Source organism: Pempheris klunzingeri, chromosome 15, assembly GCF_042242105.1.
Source record: "Pempheris klunzingeri isolate RE-2024b chromosome 15, fPemKlu1.hap1, whole genome shotgun sequence".
NCBI lineage: Eukaryota > Metazoa > Chordata > Actinopteri > Acropomatiformes > Pempheridae > Pempheris > Pempheris klunzingeri.
Genome location: NC_092026.1, coordinates 21437221 through 21455976, shown reverse-complemented (window position 1 = coordinate 21455976; position 18756 = coordinate 21437221). Strand labels below are relative to the sequence as shown.

At 40.7% G+C, this 18756-nt stretch overlaps 1 protein-coding gene across 1 annotated transcript in view; it reads left to right on the top strand.

Moving 5' to 3' along the window:
- Nucleotides 1-18553, top strand: part of LOC139214775 (receptor-type tyrosine-protein phosphatase mu-like) — a 143774-nt gene extending 125221 nt beyond the window's left edge. The window contains exons 26-37 of the mRNA XM_070845697.1: nt 1997-2094; nt 2576-2578; nt 4429-4545; nt 6632-6786; nt 7934-8069; nt 10053-10202; nt 10603-10776; nt 12255-12386; nt 14879-15004; nt 16321-16484; nt 16709-16844; nt 17737-18553. Of these exons, the coding sequence (XP_070701798.1) occupies nt 1997-2094; nt 2576-2578; nt 4429-4545; nt 6632-6786; nt 7934-8069; nt 10053-10202; nt 10603-10776; nt 12255-12386; nt 14879-15004; nt 16321-16484; nt 16709-16844; nt 17737-17790 (1445 nt within the window). The 3' untranslated portion in view covers nt 17791-18553. The remainder of the gene's footprint in view (nt 1-1996; nt 2095-2575; nt 2579-4428; nt 4546-6631; nt 6787-7933; nt 8070-10052; nt 10203-10602; nt 10777-12254; nt 12387-14878; nt 15005-16320; nt 16485-16708; nt 16845-17736) is intronic.
- Nucleotides 18554-18756: the final 203 nt, after the last annotated feature.

The following is an 18756-nucleotide window of genomic DNA, read 5'->3' as shown; positions in this document are numbered from 1 at the left end:
AAAGGGTATTTACTAAGCAAGGAAGAAAAATACCAATAGTTAAGTCTGTTTCTGTGCCATGCTATGTCTTCGACAGGGGTCTCTGTGTGTGTCTGCATAATTTGTCATGTCTCCAGGTAATTTGGGCCAACACAGGAGAATGCACAACTGCAGAGATTTGCATTCACTAATTAATTTGTCAGAAGTAATTTTATTTCCACTTGGTGCTTGATTAAAACTAATATTAATAATTTTAATTAACCAGAATAATAATTAAATTCCTATCAATCTACAATTATTGCTCAGTGAAGTTTTAAATATTGGAGGCATTCAGTGGCTCTCTGCTCATTTATTTTGATGTTCACCTGACACGTTTGGGTCTGGTTCGGAGGAAAGGTTGGTGTTGAACAGATGAGATGCAGTGGTAATTACTGTGACACATTGACACACACACACCCACACACACATATACATGCACAGGCTTTAGCCTCTTCTTTAAACTTGTGATGTATTTGTATTTAAGCCCTTCACTGTGGCGTAAACACTTTATGAAGAATCTGTTGTAGGAACCATTATAGATAAATCTGATTTGACATGTTTTTCAGTGCTCAACCCGAGGAGTGAAAATGGAGAAAATGCTCAATAAACTACATTATTGCTGTAGGACTGTAATGCCTCCAAATCCCCTGTGTTTATATTGTGTGTAAGGTGATCTGCCTCTCTTTCTGCCTCTGACGACAGAGACAGCAGCTTTATTGGCATGATGTTACGATCAAAAAACCTGTTGCCGCAGCACACACATAGACAGAGTAAAGTAAATAATGTATACAATGAACATATTTAAAAAACAGTGATAGATAATCCATTGAATTAAACAAGGAGTTACTGATAATAATGATAAAATCAATGTAGGGAGACACACAGAGATTGAGAAAAAGTCTTTGGTCTTTGGTCTGGGGCTATTTTTCATCATTTGAGCAACACCCCTTACTTCCATTTTAATGAAATCGCAATACTCCAGCATAGAGTGATATTTTAGACAACAGTTTGCTTCCAACTATGTGACAATACTTTGGGGAAGGCCTTTCCTTTTTCAACAGAATAATACCCCCCGTGCACAAAGCCAGGCCTGGCCTGCACAGAGCCATAACCTCAACCCCTTCCAACACTTTTGGGATGAACTGGAGCGCCAACTGCGAAACAGATCCCATCACCCACCATCAGTGGCCAACCTCATTAATGCTTTTGTGACGGAATGGGAGCAAATTCCTTCAGCCAGGTTTCAAAGTCTTGTGAAGAGTCTTCCCAGTAGAGTGGAGACAACTATAGCAGCATTTTAAGATCCATGGTTATGCAATAAGATGTTCAACAATCACATGTAGGTGTGATTTTCAGGAGACAACACACTGTGTTTGTGTGTTCACATCCTTTTTGCTATATAATGTATGTATTAATACTGGATGTTAGTCTTTTCAGTTGTGGTGGTAATTTTCATTAATGCCCTGTAGTGAAAATTGATTCAGGTGCAAAGTGCTGCAGAGTATACTACTGAAAATGTGACAATGCCTCTTAGTATGGGGGCCGAGTGTTTTTCGCAGATTTTTTGAGAGTCAAGAGGACAAATTTACTGTCTTTTCTCTGGAAAAAAGAAATCTGTTGCAAAGACAACTATAAACCAGAACCAGGATCAATACAACAAACTGACAGACACATTCTCCTGTCTTCAAGTCTGGCTGTTCAACAACGGAACAAATCGTCGAAAATGTTACGTCCAGATTAACTGCAAGGGTCAGTCGATCAAAAATAGACCATTGGTTTTAATTGGCCTATTAAATTGTATCAAAACTTAAATACATTCATTAAAATGTATCCCCAAAAGGCTGTTCTGTGTTAACTAGATCAAGAAGAAAACTATTCTCCAAAAAAATGCTTTATGACGAGCATCTGTACAATCTACTGCCAGCTCTCTGGGTTTGTTGTCGTAAATTTGTTTAAAATGTCCTTCTCTCTCTCTAAGGCCCCATGCAGGAGACGGTGTTCGACTTCTGGAGGATGGTCTGGCAGGAGAACACGGCAGCGATCGTCATGGTGACCAACCTGGTGGAAGTGGGCAGGGTGGGTATTATTACACTTTAACCGCAGATCTCAAATAAGATTCCCTTGCCCCCCATTGACTGACAACCAGGTTTTATTTCAAGGCAAACCGAGCCATCTTTTTTTAATGCGTGTGTGTCTTTGGACACCAGTGCCCAGATGTTTCTGCGTGTGAGTGCGCTGGTTTAGTGAGGCGTAGGTCTCGCGTGTCGCCAGCTCTTTTTCTATCTATCTGATCGGAGAGAAGTGAGAAGAAACTGATTGATGGCCTTCATTACCAGAGAGGCATCCAGGCAACTGACTACCGTTTCATCTGAGTGGCTCCATAACAGGAGATTATACTCCACTGTAGCCGCCAGCTCCTACCAAGCTCCTCCGAGCAGAAACATCTCTTAATGTTGTCCTCATTGGACAAAGGGGGGCTTGAGTTATTGAGTGGTGAGGATACTTCATAATGTTCAAACTAATGGTAGAGCCTTGACTTTTCTTTTTGTTCCTCCAGCAAGTGGCCTGCCTCTGAGGAGAAAAAAACCTAGAGCCCTACTTCAGTCCTAATTTGTTCCACTTAACGCGCACTGTAGTTCCTCCTGGTTAGGTTATAATCAAGAGAAAATGAAGGTCTTAATGCACAGTGTAATGCTTTGACTGCCAGGGGATTTTCTGCAAGAATTTTAAACACATTCGCACTGAAAGCCCCTTAAACACAGGCACACCTTGATTTCGCTGATGCACATTTTTGGTGAGGCTTAAATGTAGCAGAGCTGATAATGATTCATGGGCTCATCTCTAGGTACCTCATTAGGCTGTTCCTCTACAGTAGCTGAGCCGAGCCCGCCCCGCCCCACACCTTCTCCACACCTGCTTAGCTGCGGTGCCGTCCTCGGTGGGCCTCGGCCCCCAAACCGTCTGTTATATGATCCTTGTCCAATGGCGGGCGGTAGGCACAGTTGGTCACAGTGACGGTGGCTCCACAGAGGGCCCCATAAAATCACTCCGCCATATCACAGTGGGCCATCTGCTCGGCACAGTTGCTGATGAACTCTGGGAAATCCTGGCACACACACAGACACGCACACACAGCCTCTGTCCCGCTGGTTTCACACACAGGGGTGGTGCTCGGCGTACTTTGATGTATGAGAGATTTGGTTTGGAGGGTAGTGTGCTGATGTGTGTGATGAGGTGAGGCTACGTGTGCTTCTTTACTATGCACTTTATCCATATGAGCGAACGAGTTCAAGTGCTGTGTACACACACTCAGAAGTGTGCCCACGCAAAAGAACATCTGTGCGTACGCTGGCATAATTTAGCCCAAAGGCTAATTCCCCCCCCAAACCATGCGCCTGATTCAGAATGATCTAATAAGGTAATGGCTTTTGCCTAATTCAATCTGGCTGGAAGCGGACGGTGGATTTGTGATTGTCATCGGGGATTAGTCATCAGGGGTGTCAGGGAGAGGGACCTGAAAGTCCCTCTCTATCTGTGTCACTCCACAAACCAAAATCTCATTTCATTCCTAATCAGCACATAGATTCCAGAAATGAAAATTGAATCTAGTTGCGGCTGATGTCGCGTTTATCCCTCATCAAAAATTATCATTCTCTGATATACCTCCATGATCTCAATCTCTATTACCAGCCTTACTCCCTGAGTATCAACAGTTTAATTGAACGGGGGGGTGGGGGTGGGTTGGGAGGGGGGTTAATTTTGCACTGTTATGATACCTAATACAAGTAATACTTCCACTGGGGTGTTTTAGATTTCTTTTGGGAAATCTGTCTTAAACAGCTGAGGGTTTATTATTTCATATCATTATTGGATTGTCATTATATCTCCCTCATCCAATTGTATTACACCATTTTTTTAATGTTTTGTCCTATTTCTCTGCGCTGGTAGTCAAAAGTTTAAGGTGGATGAATCTTACACCCTCTCAGTAACCATTCTACTCTGTCTCACAGTTCTGTGAAGTCTACCTTTAGGCTCATTTTCACATTATCAATGTGAGAATTAAAAAGCAATAATGTGCGAATGAGCTCTCCATCGATACATAAGATTTCCATTTACAGCAAATCCTTGACCAGGGGTTGAAACTAATACGAAGCAAATCTCATTTTGAGTTGAAAGAAATGCTTTAGAGACTGAAATATCAGGTGGAAAATGCGAGGTAATGTTATGTGACAATTACCTCTCAACTGGGAAGAGCGATAGCCTGGCAACTTGCAGACATTCAAATGATTTGTATGAGGGTTTGCAGTGAAATAAAGTGCTGCACTTTTGCTAATGTAAATGCAGATGTCATATATGTCACATATGTATGTGTGCATGTTGTTATAAAACACTTGCTTTTGTCTCTCTCAGGTGAAGTGCTGTAAGTACTGGCCTGACGACACAGAGATCTACAGAGACATCAAGGTGACGCTCATAGAGACCGAGCTGCTCTCGGAGTACGTCATCAGGACCTTTGCTGTTGAGAAGGTGTGATGTTTAACCACTGTTGTCTGTAAAGACATTTTAAAAACCACACTCATATTTCTTCAGCATCAACCACACTCGCTTAGCTTTGAGTTGCTCAGTACTAGACCTCAACCTCTGACTGAGCAGTTTTACTGAACAAGTTTATGGGCTAATGTGTTTTGTTCATAAACACCTTGACAGTAACGGTTAAAAGAGTCATCTGTAAAAGTTTCTTTACTACTGTGACTTAATTAAAAAGGACTTAGTTGTGTTTCAAGTGTACCCTATGTTACAACGAGGTAGAGGCTGGGTAGTGCGGGTTCTTGGGTTGTTTTGTTGCCGTTGCATTTCACAGTAGCACATTACATCCAACACTATTGTGAAGGAGAGACAGCATACTGATCACTTTATCTAATGAAGGTTTCCTCAGCGGGACCCACTGAGACCCTCTCTAACCATTAGGTGTCTGCTCTTTAACTTTAAATCTTGGTTAATTACAGTTAAAGAATAAACGGTTAGTAATTTAGCTTTCAATCACATTAGAATTGTAAAACTGTGACTCATTATAACCCGAGCCAACATTCAGCCTGTTCACCTAGAAATTAAACTTAAATGTCGACTGAAACAGCTGCTGCTTAGTAAGTCGGTACCACTTTATTAAACAATAAGACTACCATAGAAAGGATTTATACATTTGGCAAGATCCATTTATAACAGGCAAAAGGGTGCCTTATTGTAAAGTATAAAGCACATCACCATATATTAATGATACCAACCAACATGAAGCATCATAACATATATTAATGTATTTAATATTCACAGTGCATGACAACCTGATAGCACGTCAACACCAGGGATAATGAGGAAGGCTGATAGCGTGCTGAGAAAGTCAAGGAAAACAATATTGTAAAAGTCTTAGACTGAAGTGCATCAGCATAGATTAATTTAACCTTAGATTAGTTCTAATCGGAGTTTAACAAAACTAGTTTTGCAATGTGTAGAGCCAGATTTAAAATTAAGCACTGGTATATAGCACAGCTGAGAACTAATCTCTGATTAGTAAATCCAAGTTTATTGATCTAAACTGAAATTAAATAGAGTTGAATCAATATGAAGATGCTTGCTCACCCAAATTAAAATAAATTTAAAAAGTAGGAGAGGTGGGAAAGCTGTTCTAAACATAACTTTCTAGCTGCTCTGTATTAATTTATAAATGCTCTGTATAAATGTAACAGTGCTTGCAAACTAGCTAGAAAACAAGTCCCGATGGCTCAACAGCATCATAAAACTCACTTGGGTTGAGTCTGTGACTTAACTTTCTTCGAGGAACTTGACAGTTTTGCTCAATCGATCCTTTTAAAGATTAGAACATTTTAAAAGTTAAACCTCCTCAAGTGAACATTTAAAGTTATTTAAACTTTAGTTAAAAGGTTTGGTAGAAAAGAATTCAATTGAATCTGGGCTTAGAGTGAAAACTTAAATTTAGTCTTAGTCTTAAATTTTAAGATCATCATAAAGTTTGTAACATAAGTTTTAGTTAAACCATGATTTAATTGGGTTTAAAGATGAATCCTTGTTGGTGCAACCCAATCATATTGTATGAATCCGTCAATTTGATATGTCATGGTTTCATATGTCAAATAACACTTTATATGCAGACGCCGGTTAAAAGCCAGTAAACTGTTAACATATGTATAATAATCTGGGCTCACTATTTGGCAAGTAATAGGTCGCTGTTGCCCTTTTTATTTAATGTGTTATAACAGCGTATTAATGACTGTTAGCAACCTTATAAATTAGCTATAAACTGTTCATAAATCCCTCATAACGGTAGTCAAGTGGTACCCTGAGAAGTGCTATAGTAGGTAAAGAAATAAAGCTACATGAAGCAGCCATGAACATCCTGTTTGCTGTTAGATAATAGAAACTTTGCTCAATACCTCCTTGACTTTGCCCATGAAGTGTGTGTTTGTATTCAATCCAACTCTGTATTTGCTTTAGAAAGACCTCTCACATCGTCTGTACACCGTATCACCTGTCTCCTCACCGCATCCCCGCCGTCCTCTGCTGTGCTTTGTGTGTTTAACATGATGACTCTGTTCCTCAGAGAGGGGCGCATGAAATCCGGGAGATCCGACAGTTCCACTTCACAGGCTGGCCGGACCACGGCGTGCCCTATCATGCCACGGGCCTCCTGGGGTTTATTAGGAGAGTCAAGTCCAAGACCCTGACCAATGCTGGGCCCATGGTGGTTCACTGCAGGTTGGTGTGCACGGGAACCGACAACTCTGTCTCATACTTTTGTTTGCCGCAGTCAGTGTATACATGTGCCAGGTAGTAGATAGTATTTTCTTTAGATGTGCACAGCAGTAGATCATAGATGATATTTTGGAGACACACTAGAATGTATAAAGATAAACCTGTAGAATAGAAAGAACTACACTTTATACTTTGACACAACAATCTTATTGTTTGTCAATCTTATTATTCATACATATAATAATTTTGTCTTCCAACGTCCCTTTGCTTTGAAAGGGTCAGTTCACCAAAAGTACAAAAAAAATCATTCGAATTTGTTACCAAAGAAATAGTTCCTAAGAAAAGTAAAGATTAAAAGTCTGTGGATTATCCAGAGTTGATGAGTTATTTAGCTGATATTGTTGAATTTTTTATATATAATTGGCAATGCTGCTAACACCACAAACAAGATTCCATTTCCATTCATTGTATTTACAGTAGGCAGAGGTAGAAATCTAATTTCTCACACATTTCTTGTAAAAACCTTGTAAAAAAAAAAAAAAAAAAAAGTTTAATGAAATATTGAATAAAGCAGTAAAAATAAAACGCCAAAGCATGGTTTACATTTTGTATTACCTTGTCAAGTGCCTTCATCATGTAAAGTGTTAATTGTTAACACAAAAAAAAGTCAAAGTAACCTTTGCTGAATAGTGACAAGTAGAGTAAAGGGAGTGAACTCAATATTGCAGTTTTGAGCAAAGATTTGCAGCATAAGCTAACATTAGACATGGTGATATTAGACCATGTAAGGCTGTAGTTGTAGGTGAGAACCCAACATTTCATTTGTAAGGGAAGGAATATGTTATTTCACTTTCTTGCTTTAAATTCTGGATAAAGAAAAGACTATATAACCTTTGCAGTCAGATACCACTCAATGAGAAATAGTTGTTTTTTTGAGCCAACCATTTTAAAAGTAGCTAAAATAGCTAATTTATTACAAAGTAAATAAACATAATTCAAAACTATTAGATTAGTATTTTCATGCCATAATGATATATTAATATTTTATGCCATACTTTCATTGTCAACCTTTTAGATGTCATACTCCTCTAGATGAAACAGTGCTTCCTATTGCATCCCTGAGGTTTCCAACCTGTGTGTTTTCCTGCAGTGCCGGGGCGGGACGGACAGGCTGCTTCATTGTCATCGACATCATGCTGGACATGGCAGAGAGAGAGGGCGTGGTGGACATTTACAACTGTGTGAGGGAGCTGCGCTCACGGAGGGTCAACATGGTGCAGACTGAGGTACGGTCGATCTGGTCCCACATTAGCCTCGGCAGAGCTGGGTTTGTCCACAGAGGCCCATCAGTGAAAACGGGAGAGTTGGGATGCAGCTTGACAGGCTGTTGCCATCAAATGTGGATTAACTAGTATCTGCATGTAATTCTCAGCATAAGCCCCACTTCTCTGTTGCTCCAAAACAAGCACTCAAAAATATAACAAAGCAAAATATAGCATGCTTTATTTTCTGACAGAATTTATCATTACCTGGCATTTATTACTCAATAATTCTGCAGGACAAGCAATCCAGTTGGTTATGGTTTTTACCAATGTCTGCCAGTGACTGATGATGCCCATTATCTTTTAAAATGCAGCATAATTAGTTTTCATTTTTCGCTGTCAGTCACTTTCAAGTGGCACTTCAGGTGTCACATTTTTCAAGCAGTGGAAATATTTCATTATGTAACTAAACTCTCCTAATTATAATTGACCTCTATGAGATGAGATTTAGGGGAAATGCTCTTCAGTGCTTGTTTTAACCTGCTCTAAATATCAGATGAATGTTGTTTATATTTACAGGAGATGTATTTATGATTACAGCTTTACATTCTTATGATCATTTCTCACAAAAGACATTTATTGAAGTGCACGCCCTAACTGTTTCCCAGGATGCAAAGCACAAGTGCTTGCCAATACATGCTATAATAAAAGGGTTTAGAGGCTTGTAACTGAGAGCATTTAGCTCATATTGATGGCTGAAAACATCCCTGGCTCATCCTGCAGCTTTATGCCAGTGTGGGCTACCGAAGGACTTTGCGCTTTCCTGAACACCGGCCATCTGGAGGTGTCCATAGTCTCGTTGGATGCATCATTTCACCGTAATTCCCTTTAAATCACAAGCGTCATTGGACTTAATGGGCAAATGTTTCATCGCTGACGTCCGAATTGGGATTTGAGTAACTGGAGACCAAATGTTGTTCACCCTGAGTCACTCTCCTCAAGTTCAGTGACCTTCAAAGTGTGTGTGTGTATGTGTGTTTTCCCTCGCAGGTGTTCAGGATCGCTGGGCATGGCTTCTCAGCCTGTGGCCAGACACTAACTCTCCAACGTGGTTTAATCTGTTCGCGGAAATGAAAAGCCTTGTTGTTGTTTATAGTTGTTATGAGCACAGATAAGATCTGTCAATCTGTGCATTGTGGTTTGAGGGCTGTATTGCCAACGACCTCCTGACCCAACCTGAATTAGTCAAACTCTCAGGTCAACAGTTCACATTCTGCACTAGACTTGATAAAGGGAAACACATGTTTCCTTGTAAATCTGTAAATCAGTGACCCCTGTGCATGTGTGCAGATTTTGGTCAGAAGTGACAAGGGAGTGTCAACTGAAAATGTCACTTCAGAATAGATTTGAATCAAGCCTGGAGCTGTGTCACCATCTCAACTGCTTGACTGACTGACTGACATGGGGAGGAGGAGGAGGAGGAGGAAATGTGTCGCGATTTCCAGTTTCGCTCTGCATGAAGCGGACAGTGGGGTTTGGTTTTGCTGTTAAGACGTCAGCCTGGTTCATGCCTTGATCATGACAATAATGGCAAGTCTTAACCTGGCCAAGGTCACCAGGGTTTGACTGGCTCATGAATAACCCACAAAGGTCATGGAATTTTAGAAAAATACCTTCTGCTAGGCCTCTAAATATTTTAATGTTTTTAAAATGTCATGGAATTCTGTGTTTTATAAGAAAATGAAATCAGCTATGTAGCAAAAAATGCAAAAATATGTAACGTAACCTTTGAACATAGACAATGACAAATATTAGTCACAGAAACTGCCTTAGGGGTAAAGAATAATCATGGTAAGGTCGTGGAAAGGTCACTGAATTCTTCTGGCAAAAAAGGCAGAGGAACACAGGCTCATGCATTTCTGCTGGTAAAAATGAAATTCAATGCTGTGTGTTATTGTGAGTCTTAGAAGTCAGATAGATCCGCAATGAGGATGCCGTTTTTTGCAGGAGCAGTATGTCTTCATACATGATGCCATTTTGGAGGCGTGTCTCTGTGGCGACACCACCATTCCTGCCAGCCAGCTCCGCTCCGTGTACTACGACATGAACCGCCTGGACCCGCAGACCAACTCCAGCCCCATTAAGGAGGAGTTTAGGGTAAGGAGATCTTAACATGATAAGGCAAATAAATCAGTGTATGCAAATTCTTAATAAAGCATTATATCAAGAGCAGCATAAGTTCAAAACAACAGTAAACATGTTGTCTCTTGATGAACAGCGCAGTCCCCCTCTGGGCCAATCAGTGGCAAATATGTCACCTTGCTTTAATCTGCAGTAGTAGGACCCCTCCTTCGACCAATCAGAGTTATATGAGGTGCATGGCCCCCCTAAGTTTCATCATAGTCGCATCAGGGGAGTCAGAGCTATCGCTAATGTAACTGATTAAAGAATTGCATTGTTAATTACCATATTGGGAGATAATTAGCACACTCCAGACCCACCCGCCTACCTTCCTGCATCGCTATGACAGTGTGTAATTCTGCATCTACCTTGACAGACGCTCAATATGGTGACTCCCACGCTGCGGGTGGAAGACTGCAGCATTGCTCTGCTGCCAAGGAACCATGAGAAGAACCGCTGCATGGACGTCCTCCCTCCAGACCGCTGCCTCCCCTTCCTGATCACCATCGACGGGGAGAGCTCCAATTACATCAACGCTGCGCTCATGGATGTAAGAGTCAAACACAGACAGGAATTTTTCACATTTTATATTCTCTGGCATTCATTTACAGAGTCACTTAAAGGGGCATTCCAACATTATTGGAATTCTTGCTAATTGAATTCCTGTCATTTTTAAGTGGGAAATTGACCCTAAGTCATAAGGGAGCAAAGTGCAGCTGTCTCACTCTATGTAGCTGAAACATTCCCACATGTTGCTTTTCTTGTCAAACACTAATCAGGGATGTCAAAGCAGGTATTTTGCCTTTGACTGTTAATGGAAAACATTACAGTCTATTAAAGCTACTGAGTGATGTTGGTACCTCAGCCTCACATACAATGGATCTCTTTTTTTTTTTTATTATTTAACATGTTTAAAATACCTGGAAACAAATAGGTTTCTGCTCTTGGAAATCTATTGTGGGTGTGCTGCAAATATCTTGAAGACTTGAACTTTAGTTCAAAGGATTCAAAAATTTGTAGTTCTCACATGCCCACCACTACAGGAGTGGGATGTGAAAGGACAAGCATCACAAAACTTTGCAAAACACAGAAAACCACAAAAAGTGTAATATAACATAGGCGGCCCCTTTACCAGTTACCCGCCCACCCACAAAAAGAAGGCTTAAACAAATCAAAAAAGGACTATGTGTATTGAAATTTATTGTGCAACATTTACTTTTATACAAGACGGGAAATATATGGAGAGAATATGTTATGTGAATAAGACACAAAAGGACTTAAGACTTATGTATATGTATGTATGACACAGAACATGGCATTGAGGTTGAAACTGTGGAAACAGCAATCCACAAGTCAGACTCGCCCGTTTAGTTTTTGTTCTGAGGGCTGTAATCATATCACATGAGCTTCATGAGCAGATGGGGTTCACTAATTGTGATAGAAGTGTAGATGTTGGCGTTGCCATTTTTTCCTAAGCATGTTACGGACTCCTTGTCAGTGTTGACATAAAAATTAAGGTTTGTTAAGTTAGCGTTCATTTTTGACCTCGTAAACAACAGTTGACAAGATTATTTTGTTTTGCATAGCTTTGTTAGTTGTTTTGTGTTGTCTGTCACAACCACAGGACACCACACACTAAACCCTAAATGCAATGTATGGCAATTTTCGAGTGTTAAATTTATTCAGGGTGGACCTAACAAAGAACACCTTGACAAAGCACGTGTCCAGTGATGGACTTTTTGGCTCTTGTCTGGATTGAGCAGGTGACCTTTCAGGTACAGGATGCTCTCAGTCACCACTGGACTATCTCTGGAAGCCAGAAACCACATTAAAAGTGCAGCGTCCAAATATAATCTCACCGGACATGAAATCTCCATTAGAAAACAACACTCAGCGTGAGGCAGGTCAAAGGATGGAGGTCAATTTAAAATGGTTGAGTTTTCAGCCTGTGTACTGTATAATATGCATGAGGTATATTTAGTCATAGCTTTTCAAATCTTCGTTTTTCTTCTTTTCCCTCTCCTCCAGAGTTACAAGCAGCCTTCTGCCTTCATAGTGACCCAGCACCCTTTGCCAAACACAGTGAAGGACTTCTGGAGACTGGTGCTGGACTACCACTGTACATCCATAGTGATGCTCAATGACGTCGACCCAGCCCAGGTAAACCCGACCTGATACGTGTGCTTTAACACACACAAGCATACACACACACACACACACACACACACACATATATATATATATACATATACAATACACAAAATAATCTTCAAGGGATATTGAAAAAAAATAAATAGATGACAGATGAAGCCGTTTCATCAGAAGTCTGAATCTAATAAAGTCTTATTAAAGTACAAGGTGGGGACTGGATTCAGAGAAAGATTGCTTTTGTTGTTTTCTTCAAGTATTAACACAAGGTAAAACCCAGGGATGTATCTGTGCTGCCAAACATATATATATATATATATATTGCATATACGGACTATATTTGAAATGAGGTAGATGCTGCGGAGTGGAAGAGGACTTACAATGACAGTGTGGGTAGATGGAAAGACAGGCCTGTGGAAGAGACTATCCAGATTTCTCAGCCCGAGGCTCTGTCATAACATCCGGGGATCAAAGCCTGAAGCCAGGCTGCTCTCCCCATCCAAATCCCCTTTCCCTAGGTGACTGACTGACTGGCTGACTGGCTGGATAGAGAAGGCCTTTCATTCAATATTCTCACTGTAGCCAGCCAGTCAGCCAGCCAAAGAAACAGCACAGGTGGGAAGGGGGGAAGGGAGGAAGGGGGGCAGGCAGAGATGGAGGCGAGGGAAGTGGAGGTTTACTATCTTCTCCATCAGCATCTATGTTTTTGCATCTGTTGAATTTGTCAGGTGTTGACAGGCTCTCAAAGGAAGCAAGAAAGTGGTGCTTTTGCTGCCACAGACTGTAGATGTGTTTGTGCTTTTTTTTGTGTGTTAGAGAAAGCAAGTGAGGGTATATTTGTGTGTCCATCTGTATGCCTGTACTCAGGTCTGTTATTTGCATTCTTCTCAGGTAGTCTCTTTTTTCCCTTGTTTGTTCATGACTCAGTGTGTAAGCATGTCTGTCAGTGCAGAATCTGTCCATCTGTGCGTGTACACTTCCACTAGTCTGATTTAGTGCTGTGAGGCCGGTGGTGTGCTCTGCAGGTGCATGTTCTTAACTGGGCTTTCTTTCCTGAGGAGAGGAAATAGAGGAGATTTTGTGGCTCTTATGATGCTGTCCCAGGGGTTTATTTCTCCCTCCGTACTGTTCAACACTGCTGCTTTTCAGCACAGTCACTAACACTTATCAAGGACTGCTGCGTAATACTTTTAATTAGGGCTACAGTCATAGATTGTTTTTTAATTGTAATTAAAATAATAAGTTGATTGCTTTTTCAAATAATTGAACTTTAAACTATAAAAAGATTGAGAAATTGAAAAATAGCAGTCAGTTACCCAAAGGCCATGGTGAAATATTGTCTTGTTGACAAAACCACGTCTAACACTTCAAAAGCCAAAGGTATTCCATTTACAGTGGTGTGAAACAGAGAAAGCCAATCATCACATTTGGAAACCTGAACCCAGATCCATTGGGTGTCATTTTCCTTGATTAATGACTTGTGATTCTCAGCCACGAGTATTTGTACCCCAGAGAATACTTCCCAGTGTGCCGTGGGGCACATGGAAAAATTGTAGAAGGAGTAGTAGTAGCTCAATAAATAAAAAAATAAAAAAAGATTAGATTAGACAGAACAGAAATTATGATGTAATTAAAGAAAATGTTTGTCTACATATTGAGTCAGCTGGAACAACTGAACTCTATGGGTTGTGACTCAGGGTGTGTAATAAATAGTTCATGAGGAAACAGAATAAATCGTGGATGAGCTTAAAGTGATAAATGATTGTGGTTAAAATAGTTGGTTAAGCAGCTGAAATATGTATAATAGCAAAGGTAAAAGTAATGAATACAGTAGTGGGTAAATGGTTAGCTAAAAATAATGGATAAACGGTTGAAATAGTTAGCTAAGTAATGGAAAAATAGGTTTAATCTATAGGATAAATGAACCTTTTATCAAAGCGGTTGTCAATTGATTATCTATTGATCAATTTTAGCTTTTGATTCATTTTTTTCATCATCAAGTCAGATCTTCTCTCAGCCTGAGAAATAAGTAATTGTGCTTAGATTTAAACAATGATCCAAGGTTTCTGAGGAATTTCAGCTGAACAAAGGGTCAGTTGATTGGAAGAAGCTCTCATGCATCTGTGTTCAGTGTTTGGTCTATCAAAAAGATATTCCAGCTTTTCTCTGAATGTTCTCCGGTGAATTCATCATATTTTAAAAAAGAAAGCACTCCACTTTGAACTAATTCACCTTCTTTCTCTGTGCCTCTTGTGTCTCATGACTCATGTCCTCAAACATTGTAATCCCACATAAACCTCTAACATCTGTGCATAAAGACTTGAAGTCAATGTCACTGGCCTCTGTTCGTATAGTAAGGATTCAGAAACTAATGAATTGTCTTCCATTTCTTTCGTTTTTCCTTGTGTGTTTCTCTTTGTGTTGTCTGTGTGTGTGCTGGTGAACCTGCATTTCCCTGTGTGTGTGTGTGAATGTACGTGTGTGTGCATGCCTATTTTGTTTAGTTGTGCCCACAGTACTGGCCAGAAAATGGAGTCCACCGTCACGGACCCATCCAGGTGGAGTTCGTCTCTGCCGACTTGGAGGAGGATATCATCAGCAGAATATTCCGAATCTACAATGCAGCACGGGTACGGTGACACAGGAAGGTCATGCTTCAAACCGAAAAATGTTGAGGAGAAAAGAACAATTGCTGCATTTATGTGATCGGGTTGTCATGTAGTTCTGCTCTGCAACAGATTCTATGTAACTTCTGTAAGTTCTTTGTCTTCCCTGTTGGTGATCACAACAGCCAATTTATTCTGTGACTGCACACCTCACACATCCCACTCATATGCCAGCCTGTCCGTTCAAGCTGTGCAGTGACAGAGTCATTCTGCTCTTTAACTATGCCACTGCACCAGTGAACTGGCCGAGGTGTGATTGCCAGAATTCACATCTTTTAGACAGCTCGAGAAATGTTCACACATTGTTAAAAAGGTATACACCAAACTGACTGACCAAACTCTCTGACTGTTCTTTCACTCAACACTTTCTGAGTAGAACATGAAGCTGCCTTCAAAGGGTCATTTCACCTAAATTACAATAAAGCACAATTCTGCTCAATTCACTAAGTGCTATCCCGCCATGTAAATGGTTTTATTAGTGCAGGTTTTGAGATATTGTCTCTGACATTTCCTTTTCTACCACAATATAATGCACAGTACAGCAGCCTGTCATTTCAGAAATGTCCTTGTTTCCAGCCAATTGGGTGGACACTGAGACAAGCTTTTTAAAAAGTTCTTAAATTTCACATTTAAATTATGTGAGCAACACAAACCAAATTCGAATCACTTTTTATTGGAGTTAATCCCAGAGATGGATATCTCCCAATCAAAACTATCTGCATCATGGCTCGTTACCACTACAGGTTAGTCAGACTGTTTTTTTTCTTTGTTTGTTTGTTTGGGTGAACTGACCCTTTAACATTGAGCTCCCAGACATCACTGCTCACAAAGGGTCCTGATCTGCACCAACATCACCTGCAGTCACCTACATAAGCTTCTTACCACAACAGCGTGCCCGCTGTTGTCAATAATCACTCCTCATATTAATGTGTTGTAACAGACTCTGGCCTACAGAGGCACCACCACCATGTTAAGTGGAATACAATCTAATCACACATGATCACCGACGAGTGCTATTGATCGATATGTCTGAGTGTGATCTAGAGTGTATATATCTTAGATCTTAACTATCTGTCTTCAGCAGTAACTGTGCTCATCTATCAACCCGTCTATCAGTGATTCCTCCTGCCCTTATCCATCTCCTGTCCTACTTGTCACCATGGAGGCTTAGCTTAGCGCTGCATCTTTACAGTCTGATTGCATCTTTGCACAGCAGCGATTAACCCCCCACCCCCCTCTGTGTTTTAACCTGGGATAACCGGCGTGTCCTTCCCCTTCAGCCTCAGGACGGTTACCGGATGGTGCAGCAGTTCCAGTTCCTCGGCTGGCCCATGTACAGGGACACGCCCATGTCTAAGCGCTCCTTCCTCAAGCTGATTCGACAGGTGGACAAGTGGCAGGAAGAGTACGACGGGGGCGAGGGCCGCACTGTGGTCCACTGTCTGTGAGTTATCTCAGCACTTAAAAGCAGAGGGGACTTCACTCTACACTGGCATTAAAAATGAAACATCTCCACCTACTGACTGAAGAGCTTCACTGCATCAGAGACTCACCCCTCTGTCAGCTTTATTGTCACCTCTAACCTTTATATGTTACTCTACATTTGATCTAACTTGTCCTTAATTGTGTTTAATTTTCTAATGCATTGCTTCTTTGTCACAACTCCAGGAATGGAGGCGGCCGCAGTGGGACGTTTTGTGCCATCAGCATTGTGTGTGAGATGCTTCAACACCAGCGCTCTGTGGACGTTTTCCACGCTGTCAAAACACTAAGGAACAATAAACCCAACATGGTGGACCTACTGGTGAGGAGCACTGAAGCATATCTTTCTGAGCCTTGGATGAAAATCTACCATTTGTAAATAATTGTTTAGTCAAAAAGTTTATTATACACCCACAAAGTACCAGATGGTATTCACAGGGGTACTCCAGCAATGGGTTGTACTTAGGTAAGGGAGACACACAAAACATGGATTAGAAACACAGTGAGAAAGAACCTAATTAAAACCAAATTATTTCATGAAAATATTAACAAATACTATTTGACAGGTCCCATTAAAAGTAGATGTTACATTTTTTATTTCTTTGATGTTGTTGTTTGCGACAATAATAATCTATTTTTTAAAAGAAAATCTTTATTAGTCTATACGTGTCTACATCAAGCAAAAGGCCCGGAGACTTCTTCAACTTGATCAGTTGTTACTTTGGTACTTTGCACCCTCCTCTAATACCAAATAAGCGTCCTGTCTTGAAGAGGGATCCTTTAGTGACAACATAGTTTTAAAACCTTCATTATTTCAAATGAAGTTCTGTTTACATGGTGCAAATTTCTAAATGATCAATTACTTCATAAGTACTCTTGCATAGGAATATGGCATATAGCGTACAGAAGGGGGAGAGAGGTGCACGGGGGAGGAAGGGGACGTTAGAGACGCCAGTATGCTCTATCAGAACTAGTTATCGAACCACCCAGCCCCTCACATCACACCAGATCAGGGTCTGAACTTCTCTCACTTCTTTTTTCAGGCGTTAAACGACCCGGCGCGACACTATGACTGTCTTAATGCCTTTTTCAAACAACATGTCCAACAAGCTAGCTCTGATTACCCGACCATAATAGGGACCCATCACAGACCTCTTTCCTGTGCCCATGTTTGTCTCTCTAATGTTTTTTTTTTTTTTCTCCTTGTCTCCTAGGACCAGTACAAGTTTTGCTATGAGGTGGCACTGGAGTACTTGAACTCTGGGTAATTTGGAGCTACTGAACCCACCAGAGACTTAAAGTTTGGGACATTACAGAAGACTGCTGCTCACATGTGTGCATTGTGCTAAGTGTATGTGTGTGTTACTGACCCGACAGGAGCGAGGTTCACACACAGCCATACATGCAGCCCCTTTGACCAACTCTCTTCTTCTGATCTTCAGTTCGTCAGATTGGGAAGGTAGCAGAGTTGTACAGTGTTAAATATTGCAGCCTGTTTTCTGTCCGTACCGGCTAAGGAAGCCAGCAGGAGCACAATGAGGTTTTTTTTTTTCCTCTGCAGTGAGTCGCCTCCTCTCTGGATCCCTCTTTCTCTCTGCATCTATCTCTCTCAGCCGCCTGTAGTCCCGTGGTTGTTGCCTTGATCCTCATTGGAAGATGAGCATTAAATACTCTCCAGTTTTCTGTGGAATGCGATACACTGTACATAATGTAATGTGTTCATTTTATTCTCTCAGATTTCTGTTTTTTGCTCAGTTCATTATGAAAAGTCATTAAATGCAGGAGCTCAAAGCCTAAATGTCACTAAATGTCCTGTAAATTTATGACTTCTAGATAATTATTGCTTCATACTGTATGTCGGGGACAGCTGGCTCGGTCTACATCTGCTTACCTTTTTTCCTGTACAGGGATCCAAAGCTTTATTTGCACTTCCATTGAATTCTTGTTGTGCATATTGTACATATTTCTGTAGATTATTTATTCACGGTATGTACTTTTTTTGTGACTCGCAGTAAGTGACAATCATAGGTTCTATAGGTTTGGTTTATTGACTGTATTGTGTGCTTTTTTGGGCCATTTTTGTGTGACAGATCAACTCCACTGTAAAGAAAAAAAGATATTATATAAATGTATCTACAATATAAACATTGAATTATGTATGTCTGTCTCTTTTCTGAGTACAGCGGAAAAAAAGGTGATATTAGGGCGACATCTGTTGGAGAGATTAGGAATAA